Genomic DNA, 16958 nt, shown 5'->3' with positions numbered 1-16958 from the left:
GGGGTTGCCCATTAGAAATTAGGAAACATTTATACTGTAAGGGCTGTCAGCCTTTTGGAATTCCCTTCCTCAAAAAACAGCGGATGAGGGATCTTTAAGTGTTTTTAAGGCAGAGATGGATACATTCTTGATTATCAAGAGACTGAAAGATTATCAGTGATTTACAGAAATGTAGGGTTGAAGTTAAAATCAAATCATATTGAATGGTGGAGCAAACTTAAAGCCAAGTGGCCTACTTTTGTTCATTGTTCATTGTTCGCATGTTCATGTTGATTTTGATGCATTTTTGTCCTAGCTTATTACTATGGAAAAAAGAAGAAAATCATCAGGCCTCCTGTTGGATATAACCCCTTAGAAAACAACAACAAAAAACCCGCTAAACGCAGGAAAAAGCGTAGGTCGTGTTTTGTCCAAAAGAAAAAGCGCTCATCCACGTCAGTGGATTGTGCTCCACAGGTATCAGCTACATTTTATTTATAAAGACAATTGCAGGTAGCTGACTGAATGTGGTAAAAACAAGGACTGCAGATGCTGGAAACTAGAGTCTAGATTAGCATGGTGCTGGAAAAGCACAGCAGGTCAGGAGCAGGAAAATCGATGTTTCAGGCTAAAGCCCTTCATCAGGAATAAATGCGGTAACTGCACGACCCTCAAATAAATACAGAAAATGCTGGAGAATTGAAACTGTTCCTCTTCAAAGTTGTAGAACTGAACATTCTGAAGAAGAGTCATATTTGATTTGAAATGTTAACTTTGTTGCTGCTTCCACAGATGCTGCTAAATGTGCTGAATTTCTTCAGTATTTTCTGTTTTAGATTTCCAGCATCAGAAGTATTTCGCTTTTATCTGAGCACAAAGAATTGGCATGATTTAGCACTTGCTTGGTGTGTAAAATTGTGGTTTGTTTTCTTTTATACTTATATTTGTACAATTATAATGAAGGCAAGCATGCCCTAGATATCTTTTACTACTTTATCTGCCTGACTGCCACCTTCAATGATCTGTGGACCTGCACACCCAGATTCCTCGGCCATTCACTGTATAATTTTCACCTGTACTTGACCTTCCAAAATACATCACCTCACATTTGTCTGGATTAAACGCCACTTGCCATTTTCCTGCCCAAGCCTCCAATTGATGTATAACCTGCCGTATCCTCTGACAATCCTCCTCACTATCCACAACTCACCAATCTTTGTATCGTTCCCCAAACTTAACTAGTTTGACCAGCCACATTTTCTTCCAAACCATTTATTTAGATCACAAACAGCAGAGGTCCCATTATTGAACCTTGTGGAACCACACTAGTCTCAACTCTCCATTCCTAAAAGCATCTTTCCACCACTACCCTCTATCTCCTATGACTAAGCCAGTTCTGTATCCATCTTGCCAGTTCATCTTTTGTATTCGTGTACCATGAGGGACTTTGTCAAAGGGCAGAGAGCAAGAGAAACATTTTGCACATTGTCAGGCTTGAAAATTAAGTCAGAGACCATGTTAATATTTACAGGAATGAGATGCAGGAGGAGAGGGTTGTGGGGGCATATAAGGTTAGAACAAATGCTTTAATGGATTATATACATGAATACGTCTATTTTTATTGTACCTTAGGCTAGGTTTAAGTTTGAAGGCAATGAATAACGACTATTCTAAACCTTGGCAAAAATATCTAATTAATTTCATGTTCACATTTTGTATTTATCCGAAAATAACTCCAGGAAAATGGAGAGGAGAAGGAAGATGGACAAGATATGATAGAAGATGAAACTGGAAGTGACGGAACAAGCTCTGAGCAGCGCGATGATCAAACGGATACATCTTCTGAATTGCCTGATGTCAAACCAAAACGATTACGGCGATTGAGATCAACATCAGAACTACCCCGGCCTCACAAAGTAGACAGGGCAAAGCTAAAGAGAAGGGTGCGGACATTGTCACTTTCAGAGGATGACAAATATGATTCACTCAAATGTTCAGCACCGAAGGTAAATTACACCATGTGTTCAGTGAACTGTAGTTACTTAATATTTTCATGTTGAATCTATTTCTAATAAAATAACAACCTGTATTTATACAGTATTTGTAACATTGTAAAAATCCTAAGGTGCTTCACAGAAATGTTATTGGACAAATTTGACATTGAGCCACGTAAGGTGTTCTTAAGGATTATAACCAAAGGTTTAAGTGAAGAGATGAGTTTAAGGAGCTTCTTAAATGAGGAGAGGGAGGCTGATCTTAGTATGGATGTGCAGTTGTAAGTTTACCTAGGACTTAAATATGGCCCCCAGATTACAAGAAGAATGAGCCAGCTCTGTACATTTACCAAATGTGAGGGATGTAGTCAGTCGCTGGAGAATAAATGGCAGAATTTGTTGGGGACAGGAAAGTGAGGCAAAGTCAAACAAAATAATATCAATCTTCCTGATTTTTTTTTAGAGGAAATGTTTGCTTAAATGGTACTGAATTTCACTTGCGAGTCAACAGGGCAGTGGTATTGTCAATGGAATAATAACCCAGAGACCCAAGTAGTGCACAAGGGATATAGATTTGAATTCCATCATGGCAAATGAGCAAATTTGGATTTCTTAAAAATCTGGAATTAAAAAGATAATGCCCATGAAATCACTGTTGATTGTTGTAAAAAAATCCATCTGGTTCATGAATATCCTTGAGGGAATGAAATCTGTTGTCCTGTTCTGACCTACATTTGACTCCAGACTGATACTAATGCAGCCGACCATTAACTGCCTCTGACAAGACCTAGCAAGCCACTCATTTGTATCAAACTGTAAAAAGTCTCAAATGAACGAAATTGGACAGACCATCTGAATCAACCTCGAGATTGTAAATGACAGTTGCAAACCCAGCTTCTCGCTGACTAGTCAGCCTGATGTAGTCATATTCGTGAAATGTTTGCTTATAGACAACATCCCAGACACTGCCACTGCTATCCTTGAGCATATCATGTTCCTCAAGGAGGATAGACTCCCAAAAGTGGCAGCTCAGTGATATGCAGTCAGGAGGGATTTGCCCTGAGAGTCCTCAACATTGACTGCAGACTTCATAATGCCTCATATCAATTCAAGTATGGGCAAGGAAACCTCCATATGGTTACCATGTACAGCTGCCCTCAGCTTAAAAATCAGCAATGCTCCAAGCTGAACACCATTTGGAGAAGGTTACTGAAGGTGGTGAAGGTGTATAATGTACTCTCAGTAGAAGATTTCAATGTCCACCACCAACAATTACTTAGTAGCATACTGCTTACTAAGATCGTCAAGTCCTAAAAGACATTGCTACTTGTCTGGAACTGCAGTAGGTATTGAGGAAATTGACAAGATGAAGAAACATTGTCATCCTCACCAATATATCAGTTGTAATAGTATAAGTGGGAGTGACCACTTCATAGCACTTGTGTAGATGTTCTCCATTGTGCTGTGTGACACTACCACTGTGCTGAATGGGATAGATTTCAGACAGATCTAGAAACTCAAGGCTGGGCATACATGAGATGCTGTGTGCCAGCAGCAGAATTATATTCAAACACTACCTGCAACCTCATGACCAAGCATATCTCCCCCTCTGTCAGCACCATCAAATCAATGATCAACCCTGTTTCAATGAAGAATGCAGGAGGGCATGCAGCATCAGGCATACCTAAGAATATGATATCAGTCTGGTGAAGCTATAATGCAGGAATACCTGTGTGACCATCAGCATAAGCAGCAAGTCATGGGCAGTTCACAGCCAATGGATCAGATCTAAGTTTGCAGTCCTGCTACATCCAGTCCAGGCTCCACAAATATCCCATTCTGGCTAGGGACGCCCAGAACATCCGTGCAGAAAGATGAGACTTGAAGCATTTGCAACAATATTCAGCCAGATTTGTTGAGTGGATGATCCATCATGGTCTCCTGTGGAGTTCTCCAGCATCAGAGATGCCAGTTGTCTGCCAGTTTGAATCAATCCACATTGATTCAAAAAATGGCGGAAGGCAGTGGGTACTGCAAAAGTCCTGATAATCTGCTGTCGAGCTTGCAACATTCCTAACTAAGCTTTTCCCATGCTTCAACAATACTGTACCCATCAATGTGGAAAGTGCCCAGGTCTGTCCAAATAGAGGATAAATCCAAACCAGGCAATTTCTGCCCCATCATTCTAATCCTATCATCAGTAAAGTGATGGAAGGGGTCACTAATAATGCTCTCAAGCAGCATTTACTTTGTTATAACCTGTTCAGTGAATCTCACTTTGGGTTCTATCATGGCCACCTAGCTCCTGACCACATTACAGCCTTGATTCAAACATGGACAAAAAAGCTGAACTCCATAGGTGAAATGAGAGTGACTACATTTGTCATGAAGGCCAGATGTGGCACATTTGACCAAGTGTGATATCAAGGAGTCCTTCCAAAGCTAGTGTTAATGGAATTGGGGAAAAAAACTGAAAGCCTGTTGGTGTCCTTCCCAGCACAAAGGAAGATAGTTGTGATTGTTTGAGATCATTCATATTGGTTCCTGGACATCAATGTAGAAGTGTCGTATGCCCAACCACTTGCATCTGTTTCATAAGTGACATTCCCTCCATCATAAGTTCAGAAGTGGAGTGTTGATGATTGTACAGTGTTTAACACCATATGTGATTCTTCAGATATTGAAGGCATCCATGCCTAAATGCAGCAAGATCTTGACAATATTCAAGTTTGGACTGACAAATAACAAGTAACACTCATTTCACACAATTGCAAGGCAATGATCATCCTCAACAATAGAGAATCTTACCATTGCCTATTGACATTCAATGGCCTTATTATTGCTGAATCCCCCACAATCAGCATAAAGGGTGTTACCATTAACCAGAAGCTGAACTGGACTACTTTATAAATACTGTGATCACAAGGACAGGACTGAGGTTTGGAAACCTGAGTGAGCAACTCACCACCTGAATCCTGGCTTGCCGGATGAATTCAACTCCAATAACATGCTCTTATGGACTAAATCAGACCACTCAAAATATTCTTATGCTGGCAGCCCTAGTCCATAACTTTGCAATTTGTTTTGGTAAGTGTACAGTGAAAATTACCCAGAGTAAAATAGCTAGGTTGACTACTAGATTTTAAAACAGACATAGGTTTATTCACAAAATTACAGAATGAAACTCCAATAAAGAACCTGACAGAACTCAACCTATCCAACTAGACTTAATAATGCTGTTCCAAATATACATAACAGTCCCAATAAGCAAACTCCCTTTAAAAACCAGTGTAAATGGAACATATGCTCACAGCTTGAAGTTGAGGGGCAGAAAAGAGAGAGAGATTTTCCACACAGCTCCCTGTTGAACTTCTAACCATTTCAAGACTGAACTAAAACTGCTCAGCTCAGCTAGAGAGCTGACCGCTCCCCTTTAATTATACAGGTCACTTCCAAAACATGTCAGTTTGGCCTGAAGTCTCATCTGTTTACTAAAAGAACAAAAGGCCGCTCAAAATCCCTGTCATCTCTGTATCAAACCAGACTGATAAGAGCCTGGCACAGTTTATTACCCCGCTGAAAAAAAAATCAAGGACAGAGTCTCCTTGACCTAAGGAACAGCTTTTAGAAACAAAAAGGACTAGCGTTGTGACAATGCAAGAAGCTTGACACCATCTAGGTCAAAGAAACATGCTTATTTGACTCCACATCCACAAACAATAAGTCCCTTCACCACTGGCACTCAGTAGCAGTAATGTATACCATCTACAGGACATACTGCAAAATTTCACCAGGGCTCCTTAGATCACACTTGCCAAACCCAGGCCATATGATATAAAACATCAAGACCGAACTACCTGCAAAATCCTCTCCAAGGCACTCAACATCCTAACTTGCAAAGACTTTGTTGTTCCTTTAATGTTGCTGGGTACAAATCCTGGAACTCCTCCTTTGTTAGTAAATAGATTATAACAATTCAAGAATTGATAAGGGAAACTAGGACAGGAATTACACAGTTAATGGTGGGGCCCTGGAAGTGGGCTGAAGGATATGTTTCCATGCTGTATGACTCCATAAGCCAGTTCTCCATTACCTTTTTGACGGCAATTCACAATGGTTAATAAATGCCAGCCTAGCCAATAACACCCATGTCCCATGAATGAATTAAGAAAACGTCAAGCAATCTGACACTTTAAAAGACAGTGGAGAGGTTGAGGAAGACGGTGATAGTGTAGAGCTCAGATAAAGATGTGAACTAAAAATTTAGTAATTTAAAAGACAGGAACAAATTGTTTCTTCTCAGGTGATCAAATATAAAAATCACTGAATTCACATTATTTTAGGAACGCCTGAGAAAGGGAAATATTTCAATTGATTATCTAGTTAACTTATTATAAATGAAACTGCTCATTACTTCCATTGTATCAATCCTTCAAACTATTCTTTGTCACTTACCTCCTTGCTGTAACAGATTGCATACAAATATGATCATTGAAAAGGGTGTATACAACACAGCATTATTTAAAATGTCTCCCCCCCTCTTGAGATGAATAATTCAAGCATTCCAAGGATGTATAGTCCTGCGGATGCTGTCAGCCTCCCATTAGCTTATTTTTTTTTTAATTTTAGTGTGATAATTAATTAATTTGTTTTGTATCCACTATAGGAAATTAGACAAAACGAAGAAGATAAACTTGTGCTAGAGAGTAATCCATTGGAATGGTCAGTGGCTGAAGTTGTCAGATTTATTAAGTCCACAGACTGTGCACCTCTTGCAAAAATATTTCAGGACCAGGTAATTTTACAAATGGATACTTTTCACAATTCAAGACACTAAGGAAATTAGTGCAAAATTATTGTATTTATTAAATAATTTGTCATAGAAAATAACATGAGGAAATGAAAACTTTTATGAATGCGAATCAAGAAACAATAGTTAGTTTTTTTTTGTTTGTGATGCCTGCAATTTTGACATTCGGGATAATATTGCTATACTTTCTGATTTGTGCTGCATTTTTTCTGATTTTCATGGTAATATTTTACAGGAATAATATGTTCCATCCTTCTACCTGTCCCAAAACAAATGAAGTATGCTTGTGTGATATTTAGTGCCCCATGCAAACTTGTTTCTAAAAAGTGTATTAAAAGCAATTTTGCTTTCAGCATTCAACATAACTAAAACCATGTGGTTCAACGTTTTGATACCTAGAGCTTAATTTCATTGTATGTTGACTCAATATCAGTATCATCAATTGTCATATAGAGGGATATTTTCTGTCAGGTCTAGTGCTTTTCTAATGCGATTTTCCCAACTCATCTAATTGACAACCTACCAAGCCCCTGTGATGCCCTTGTTAGCCCACAGTCCATTGCCAGAAGTATTAGCCACGTCTGAGACATCTGAGGAGGCCTGGCATGGATGCCTCTTTTTAGAAGGTCATTATACATCCAGTCAAGCACTATCAGTCCAGAGTCACCCTGCATGGTTTATGCCGTTTGCCCCAGATATGGAAACCAAAAAGAAATTGGGACAAGAGGGGTTTGGGTTTTGTAGAGGAAAGACGTCCTCTTGCCCCAGGACTGCCAGAGGAGGCCACACCACCAGAAGAAGTCAGTCTGGCCGAAGCTCATTACAATCTCAGCCATCTGGAAGAAAGCCCAGCAAGGTAGGAAGAAAGTCAGTGAACGTCTCTGCTCCACCAGGTTGTGTCACCATATTCACTCTACTAATTCAAACCTACTTCACTTCTCCTACTACCTCCCACCAAGGCTCTTGCTCTACCAATCGTACTAATGCCTACAACATCTTGCCTCAGTCCCTCTCACCCACTTTATCCCTCACATTACAAAACCTACATGGCCTCTGCCTGCTTATTTAATGGCTCAAGACACCTTACCTCTTTTCCTTTACCTGCTTCAGCATGAATGGCTGTGCAACCCATTTTCACCTCACTATATTCCTCCCTTTCTCATCATCCAAAGGAAAAGAACTGACAAGAGAGTAATGGGGGTGCCCAACGTTCTCCTCATCTCAACCATGAGGCAATGCTCCTGACCCAGACCATCAGAACAGCTGCATGACTGTGTCCAAACCCCTCAGGTCCCTCTGACTGATTGACGGGTGTCTCTCTTGACTTCACTGGCAATCCTCTTAGACTCCGTGACATTGCGTAAGCTGCAAGCAAGTGGCTATGTGTTTCCTGAGTAAGCCGGTCCATGGCATGGGTGTGAGATTGAGCAGAAATGTGCTGTGTACAACAGAATAATAATCACTGACCAACATGGTAAACTGCCTGGCATCACACTAAACTGCAAGGCAATCTGTGTTGGAAAAGTGCAGCTAGCTGTTCCCAATGTTGAGATGTTTTTGTTCACTTCTCACTTCTCCAGGATTTCATATTATAGATATTGTAAGATTCCATATTATAGCATACCTCTTAAAAAGAAAATACTTTGATTAATATTTGCCAATATTGCCAAATAGAAAATTCTGCATTAGAGCTGTTGTTTATAATCCATGCATGAACTATCTCTGAGATCAGAGCATTTGTGTTTTAAATTGAAGGATAGAATCAGCAGAAATGGATCTTTTGTCACTTAACCCGTTCCAGATTCTTGAGCAGTTTCTCTTGTAACGGTAAAAAAAACTTGTAGAACATAGAATAGTACCGCACAGTATAGGCCCTTCAGCCCACGATGTTGTGCTGAGCATTTATCTTAGTCTAAGATCAACCTAACTTACACACCCCCCAATTTACTGCCATCCATATGCTTGTCCAGCAGTCGCTTAAATGTCCTTAATGTCTCTGACTTTACTGCCAACGCTGGCAGTGCATTCTGGGGCGGCACGGTGGCACAGTGGTTAGCACTGCTGCCTCACAGCGCCTGTAGACCCGGGTTCAATTCCCGACTCAGGCGACTGACTGTGTGGAGTTTGCACGTTCTCCCCGTGTCTGCGTGGGTTTCCTCCGGGTGCTCTGGTTTCCTCCCACAGTCACAAAGATGTGTGGGTCAGGTGAATTGGCCAAGCTAAATTGCCCATAGTGTTAGGTAAGGGGTAAATGTAGGGGTATGGGTGGGTTGCGCTTCGGCGGGTCGGTGTGGACTTGTTGGGCCGAAGGGCCTGTTTCCACACTGTAAGTCTAATCTAAATTCCACGCACCCACCATTCTCTACCTCTGACATCTCCCCTATACCTTCCTCCAATCACCTTAAAATTGTTACCCCCCCACCATGACAACCATTTGTGCCCTGGGGAGAAATCTCTGGTTATCTCCACCTCTCATTACCTTGTACATCTCTATCAAGTCACTTCTCTCTCTTCCTTCTCTCCAATGTGAAAAACCCTAGCTCACTCAACCTTTCTTCATAAGACAAGCCATCAAATCCAGGCAGCATCCTGGTAAATCTCCTCTGCACTCTTTCTAAAGCATCTACATCCTTCCTAGAATGAAGCAACCAGAACTGGACACAATATTCCAAGTGTGGTCTAACCAAATTTTATAGAGTTGCAACGAAACTTCATGGTTCTTAAACTCAATCCCCCTGTTAATGAAAGCCAAAACACCATAACCCTTCTTAACAGACCTATCAACTTGGGTGGTAACTTTGAGGGATCTATGTACATGGGCCCCAAGATTCTGCTGTTCCTCCACACAGCCAAGAATTCTAACCCTATATTCAGCAGTCAAATTTGACCTTCAAAATAAATCACTTCACATTTATTCTGGTTGAACTCCATCTGCCACTTCTCAGCCCAGTTCTGCATCCTGTTAATGTCTTGTTGTAGCCTGCAACAGTCCCCAGCACTATCTGTAACACTACCAACCTTTGTATCATTGGAAACTTACTAACCCACCCTTCCACTTCTTCATCAAAATCATTTATAAAAACTACAAAGAGCAGAGACCCAAAAACAGATCCCTGCAGAACACCACTGGTCACCAACCTTCAGGTGGAATACCTTCCATCCATTATTACTCAATGTCTTCTTTCGGCCAGCCAAATCTGTATCCAAATAGCCAAATTTCCCTGTATTGCATACCTCCTAACTTTCTGAATGCGTCTACTGTGGAGAAACGCCTTACTGAAATCCATATACACCACATTCATTGCTTGACCTTCGTCAACTTGTCTCATCACATCCTCAAAGAACTCAATAAGGCTTGTGAGGCATGACCTACCCCTCTCAAAGCCATGCTGACTATCTTTAATCAACCTATGTTTTTCCAAAATAGTCATAAATCCTATCTCTCAGAATCCTTTCCAGTATCTTGCTTACCACAGATGTAATCCCAAGGATTTCCCTATTCCCTTTCTGACTGCTATGTTAATGACAACCATTACTTATCCTTATATAAGATGGAAGATAAAATATTCAGAAGTATCCACCTGTTGTATTCATCATCAAGAAATGCTGATCAGGTTGAAGTGAATATTCCAGCTACAATCCAAAGACTTATGAATCAAGTTGTAGCTAAAATACCTAACTGTATTATTTAGATGATATAATAATTAAGTATTTTAACATCTGGGAAGAACATGTAATATAAGACTTATTCAAGCATTAGCTGGCTTGCTTAAAAATCTTGCTAAGAGTCAATTCAAATAATTTATGATAACTTGCCCACTCCCTATGATGTGTCTTAGGTAAGTCTTGCCAAGAACAGCAAATGATGGATTGGTGCTGGATCTTTTCATCATTTACATAAATAATTTGGATGTGAATATAGGAGGTATGGTTAGTAAGTTTGCAGTTGTCTTCAAAATTGGCGGTGTAATGGATAGTGAAGAAAGATTACAAAGAGATCTTGATTAGTAGGGCCAATGGGCAAAGGAGTGGCAGATGGAGTTTAACTTAGATAAATGTGAGATTGCATCTTGGTAAGGCAAATCAGGGCAAGACATGCGTAGTTAATGGTAAGGACTGGGAATATTACCGAACAGAGACACCTAGGGAAACAGATGCATAGTTCCTTTGAAAGTGGAGTGGTACGTCAACAGGGTGGTGAAGGCGGCATTTGGCACACTTGTCTTCATTAGTCAGTGCATTGAGTATAGGAGTTAGGATGTCATGTTGTGGCTGTACAGGACATTGGTTAGGCCACTTTTAGAATACTGCATTCAATTCTGATCTCCTTGCTGTAGAAGAGATGTTGTGAAACTTGAAAGGGTTCAGAAAAGATTTGCAAGATGTTGCCAGGATTGGAGGGTTGAGCTATAGGGAGCAGCTGAAAAGGCTAGAGCTGTTTTCCCTGGAGCATTAGAGGCTGAGGGATGATCTTTATAGAAGTTTATAAAATTATGAGGGACATAGATAGGATCAATAGCCAAAGTCTTTTTTTATCCGTGTTAGGGGAGTCCAAAATTAGTCTGCACAGATTTAAGGTGAGAGGGGAAGGATTTAAAAGGGACCTGAGGGGCAGAGGGTGGTATAGAACAAACTGCCAGAGGAAGTGGTGGAGGCTGGTACAATTTAAAACACTTAACAGGCATCTAGATGGGTATATGAATAGAAAGGGGTTAGAGTGATATGGGCCAAGTGCTGACAAATCTGGTAGGCATGGATGGTTTGGACTGAAGAGTCTGTTTCCATGCTGTACAGCTGTATGACTCTGTGATGGCTCTGATTGGAAGCTCTGTGTCTAGAACTAAATGGAAAATCATGAGATTTCTGGGAGTGAGAGTTTTATTGGAAATTTGTGCCTAACTTCAGCACAATATCTGTATCCTCAACGGATTTGCTGTGAAAACAGACAAAGGTAGTCTGGTCAGCAGAATACTAATCAGCATTGAAAAGCTGAAGGCAATCCTAATACATGTGCAAACATTGGCCACCATTATTATAAGATCTTCAACATTTTGAAGTCTGTGTTCATCATGGTTGCAAGGAAGAACTAAAATACATTGACCATAATCCTTTAGCTTTTGTAAAGACATTTAAGTCTCAAAATATGCGTTTAATTCAATGGAGCTTATTAATTCAACCATTTAATGTGAAGTTGTTCACTTTATTGGAAAGAAGTGCACTACCTGACACATTATCAAGAACATTATTGATCTCGCTGAAATAGTTTAAGAATTTGAGAGGAAATTTACAATAATTTGTTTAATTCTTACATAAGGAATAGGGGAGGCTAAATTATTCTAGTTTTCTTTAAATTTTCAAATGTGATGTACACATACAGCAATAAAACACATTTAAAATGGTGCATCATTAAGGAGGGAGGCATGTAACGGACTATATATTTTTACTCTCTGAGCTTTTAAGTCAACTGAATGTCAGATATTACCATACAGCTAAAACATTTAGGGCAATTTCACAACTTTTCCCCTTAAGCTATAGTAGTACACTCCTTTGAAAGCACTCAAAAACTTAAACCTGTTCTTTTAAGTGCAAGGATACTTTATTATGTATGTTTTCAAAGTTCCTTTTCTTAATTTACTAAAGAAATCCTGCTACTGTAGGTAGCAAACCGGCTAATATACGTGGCAAGTCGGTAATTTTATAGTTACTTAAAGTCAAGTTACTCATGTAGTAGACTAGACAGCCTTGTGAAGATGCTTAAAGCAAAGAACTGTGTGGATGCTGAAGATCTGAAACAAAGAAAAATTGCTGGAAAAACTCAGCAGTTCTGGCAGCTGCGGCAAGAGGCAGAGTTAACATTTTGAGTCCAGTGACCCTCCTTTAAACTCCTCCGGGGTCATTGGATTCGAAACATTAGCTGTGCTTTACCTTTTGTAGATGATGCCAATCCTGCTGAGCTTCTCCAGCAATTTCTGTTTTGGTTAAATTACTTAATTTTTGTTGTAAAACCCATTTTCAGTTGTGAAAAATCAAATCACATCAAGTTTCCACCCTCAAAAATTAATTTTTTGATAATTACATTTCAAAATGATGCCTGATTGTGTCGGTTAATGGTGGTTTAGCAATTTGTAAGTCAGTTACACCTGATAGTTGGGGGAGAAAAACCCTTATCAAAATTAAACAATTTGAGTCTGGATTAATAATTACACCCAAAGTGGAAACTGTATTCTCACTTGTGTTCATACTGTGCAAGAGAAAGCTACACCATGAAATCACATACCGATATTTTATGTTGGAAATTCATGGCTAGTGATGTGCAGTGTCATGATAGCTTTGAGATATGGATTTTTTTTTTAAAGCCAGAATATAAAATGTGCATTTACTCCCTGGAAAATGCTGGAGAAAAATGATTTAAATCACCAGAGAATGCTTTGCTTGGCTTTAAACTTACAGTACAAATCACACACAATGACCTGTACATAATAATTTCACAGACCAAAATGATTTCTGCTAATAATGGAAAGAACATTTTTCCTCCTTGGAAATTAAGAGATTATAATCAGTGGATAATTGTGTTTAATCATTTTACATTCACTTAACATGTAAACTTCTGTGAATTATTTTTACCATGCAAGAATGTTTTTTGTAAATAATAAATATTTTCTCACCAATTACACACCCTTCTCAGACAATTTTCACATTTCTTCGAGAAGCTGACATATATTTCTTGGATTTAGCATGAACTGCATCATTCGTACTTGAATTCATTGAGAGAGAGTCTCAATAGGACTTAATATATTTATTTAAAAATCCTGCTCAGGCTTGTAGATTAGTGATATTTCCATGCTGAACAATATAAAGGCTAATCACTTTGTTACTCTGGTTTTGAGTTGTGGCTCTAATAAATGTAGAGGAATTTTCAGGTGGTTATCATTTACAAGTATGTCATTGTCATGGTTAAGGCACAGCACATCATTGTGTTTTATTCCACTCTGAGGTTTCCTACTAACCAGTACACTTTTTTCATGTATGACAGTTTCTCAACTGATTTGGGGAAAAGAGCCATGTGTAGTTATGCTTCATTAAACAGTTACTAATTTAAATTACACACTCAAAGTAAATAAAGTAATTTCTCTGTCTATTTGGTAATCCCCTGTGCATGTGATATGTTTTTAGATTCATTACAGTTTTCACTTAGTTGTACAGTCTCTTGAATAAAGTCTGTAGTCTAGAGAAGAGGAAATGGATAGCCAACTCCCATTCCTAGACGTGTTAGTAGAGAGAACACCCAACGGAGAATTCACCACAAGGGTACACAGGAAACCAACACACACAGACCAAGTCCTAAACTATGAAAGTAACCACCCCAACACACACAAACGAAGCTGCATCAGGACACTATTCAAAAGAGCCACAACACACTGCAGTACACCAGAACTGCGAAAAGAGGAAGAGGAACACCTATACAAGGTATTCGCCAAAAACGGATACCCACGCAACTTTATCACCAGATGCCTAAGAGATAGACCACGGAACGAGGACATGCCACAACCAAAAGGACTAGCCACACTACCATACGTCAGGAGCGTCTCAGAACTGACAGCCAGACTACTGCGACCCTTAGGACTCATAACAGCACACAAGCCAACTTCCACACTCAGACAACAACTCACTAGAACAAAGGACCCAATAGCCAGCACGAGCCAAACTAACGTAGTTTACAAAATACCATGCAAGGACTGCACAAAACACTATATAGGACAAACAGGAAGACAGCTAACAATCCGCATCCATGAACATCAGCTAGCCACAAAACGACACGACCAGCTATCCCTAGTAGCCATACACTCAGACAACCAGCAACATGAATTTGACTGGGAAAACACTACCATCATAGGACAAGCCAGACAGAGAACAGCCAGGGAATTCCTAGAGGCATGGCATTCATCCACAAACTCCATTAACAGACACATGGACCTGGATCCCATATACAAACCACTACAGCTGAAACTGACACCCAGAAGCGGCAAGAACATCCATCAACAGACACATCGACCTGGACCCCACATACAAACTACTACAGCTGAAACTGACACCCGGAAGCGGCAAGAACAAACCACTATAAATACCGGAAGAAACATCAAAGCAGCGCTTCACAGGAGGCTCCAATAGCACTGATGATGTTCCCTAGCCAGGGAACGAAATGTTTGCAGCAAAAACTTCCAGCTCGGCGAACACAACCACAACAGTCTCTTGAATTTTGATTTTTGGGTGTACTATTTGAGGACTTTTTGTTTGTTTGTCAGGAATGAAGTTACTATAAATTTTCTTTCAAAACTATTAAAATGAAATAGCTTGTATATTTGATAAGCACTGTTTCTTCAGTCAGCATTTGTTGCTCAATGCTTTTGTGGAAATGTTTTTAGTTATTTAGTTAATGACAACTTTTAATCTAAACTTTAATGAAATCAGTGCAAGTGTAGAAAAAGACGTACATTTTTGTTATAATTTGTATTTAAAAAACATGAAGCAAAAACAAGCATCTGTAAAGGGCAATAGTGTAATGAAAACATAGTCAAACAACTACTAATATGTTCTACAGTTGGTAACTGTACCAGGTTGAAAATAGTGTGTAATGCACCCTTTACTCTGGAATTACTTCGAGAATTAATTAACTGCATTTTAGCGAAACATTCTGTGTTTTTGTTTTGTCTTGTTCTATATTGTTGGGTAGTGATGTAGCTAGAATTGCTTGCTTTAAAAACATAAGCCAATATTATAGTGACAGAGAATGTTCTGGCATGGGAAGTCTTGCAACATTTTTCTTGTTAGACTTATTTCCTTGCTCTTCAACTCATAATCTTTGCACCACAAACTGTTGGCTGTTAGAGCTGATATTGAAGAGGACAAGGTTAACAGGGCATTTGGGATGATACTGAGCAATGGGACCAACAATTTACTCTTTGATCTTATTAGTTATGGATTGAAATAATAAGCCAGAACAATGAAGGCCAAGATAGGGGGCATTAGTCAAATTGAATGCAGGAGAGTGCTGTTGGAAGGCTTCAATAAAGAAAGAAGATAGTCAGCTAGTCAGTTTTTTTAAGCTTTGAAAATTATTGACCAGTCTCCTCCCGACTAATTGTACGTCCTGCACTTTAAGCAAAATAAGTTTGTACCTAACCTGCAGAAGTAATAGGCTGGATCTTCCCATGAGCCTTGGGCCTAAATTAGAGTCCTGGCCCTGAACTTATCAGTAGTAGTACCAATAGTACAAGCTTCCAGCAGGCACCCTGTTAATTTGCCATCTTTTTAAAATTTGTTCATGGGGCACGGGTATTGCTGGCTAGGCCAGCATTTATTGGCCATCCCTAGTTGTTGTTGAGAAGGTAGTGGTGAGTTGCCTTCTTGAACTGGTGGAGTCCATTATGCTGTAGCTAGACCCACTACCTTCTTAGGGAGGAGAGTCCAGAATTTTGACCCAGTGACACTGAAGGAATGGTGATATATTTCCAAGCCAAGTGGTGAGTGACCTGGAGGCAAACCTGCAGTTGATGGTGTCTCCATGTATCTGCTGCCCTTGTCCTTCTAGATGGAGAAAGTGAGGAATGCAAATGCTGGAGAGTCAGTCAAAATGTGTGGTGCTGGAAACGCATAGCAGGTCAGGCAGTATCTGAGGGGCAGGAGAATCGACATTTCAGACATAAATCCTTCATCAGGAATGATGGGCTAGGGTTGGGCCTGATGAAGAGCTTAAGCTCAAAACATCAACTCTTCTGCTGCCTGACCTGCTGTGCTTTTCCAGTGTCACATTTTTCAACTCCAAGATGGAACCAGGCAAGGGTTTGGAAGGTGCTATCTGAGGATTCTTGGTGAATTTTCGCAATGCCTTTTGTAGGTAATACAGACTGCTGCTACTGAGCATGGGTAGTGGAGGGAATGGATGCTTATGATGTGGTACCAATCATTTAGGCTTCTTTGTCTTTGAATGATGTCAAACTTCTGAGTGTCATGGGAGTTACACCGGTCCAGACAAGTTGGGTATATTCTATCACACTCCTGACTTGTGCTTTGGAGATCGTGTTCAGGATTTGAGGAGTCGGAAGGTAAATTACTCACTGCAGGATTCCTGGCCAATAACGTACCTTTGTAGCCACTATATTCATATCGTGTGAACA

General features: G+C 39.9%; 1 protein-coding gene across 2 annotated transcripts in view; it reads left to right on the top strand.

Moving 5' to 3' along the window:
* The window catches only part of sfmbt2 (Scm like with four mbt domains 2), a 214939-nt gene that overhangs the window by 187041 nt on the left and 10940 nt on the right, over nt 1-16958 (top strand). For both annotated transcript variants that reach the window (XM_060842636.1, XM_060842635.1), the window contains 3 exons: nt 296-456; nt 1719-1985; nt 6640-6768. In XM_060842636.1, the coding sequence (XP_060698619.1) occupies nt 296-456; nt 1719-1985; nt 6640-6768 (557 nt within the window). The remainder of the gene's footprint in view (nt 1-295; nt 457-1718; nt 1986-6639; nt 6769-16958) is intronic.

Source organism: Hemiscyllium ocellatum, chromosome 23 (assembly GCF_020745735.1).
Source record: "Hemiscyllium ocellatum isolate sHemOce1 chromosome 23, sHemOce1.pat.X.cur, whole genome shotgun sequence".
Lineage (NCBI taxonomy): Eukaryota > Metazoa > Chordata > Chondrichthyes > Orectolobiformes > Hemiscylliidae > Hemiscyllium > Hemiscyllium ocellatum.
This window is presented reverse-complemented; position numbering and strand designations above follow the sequence as displayed.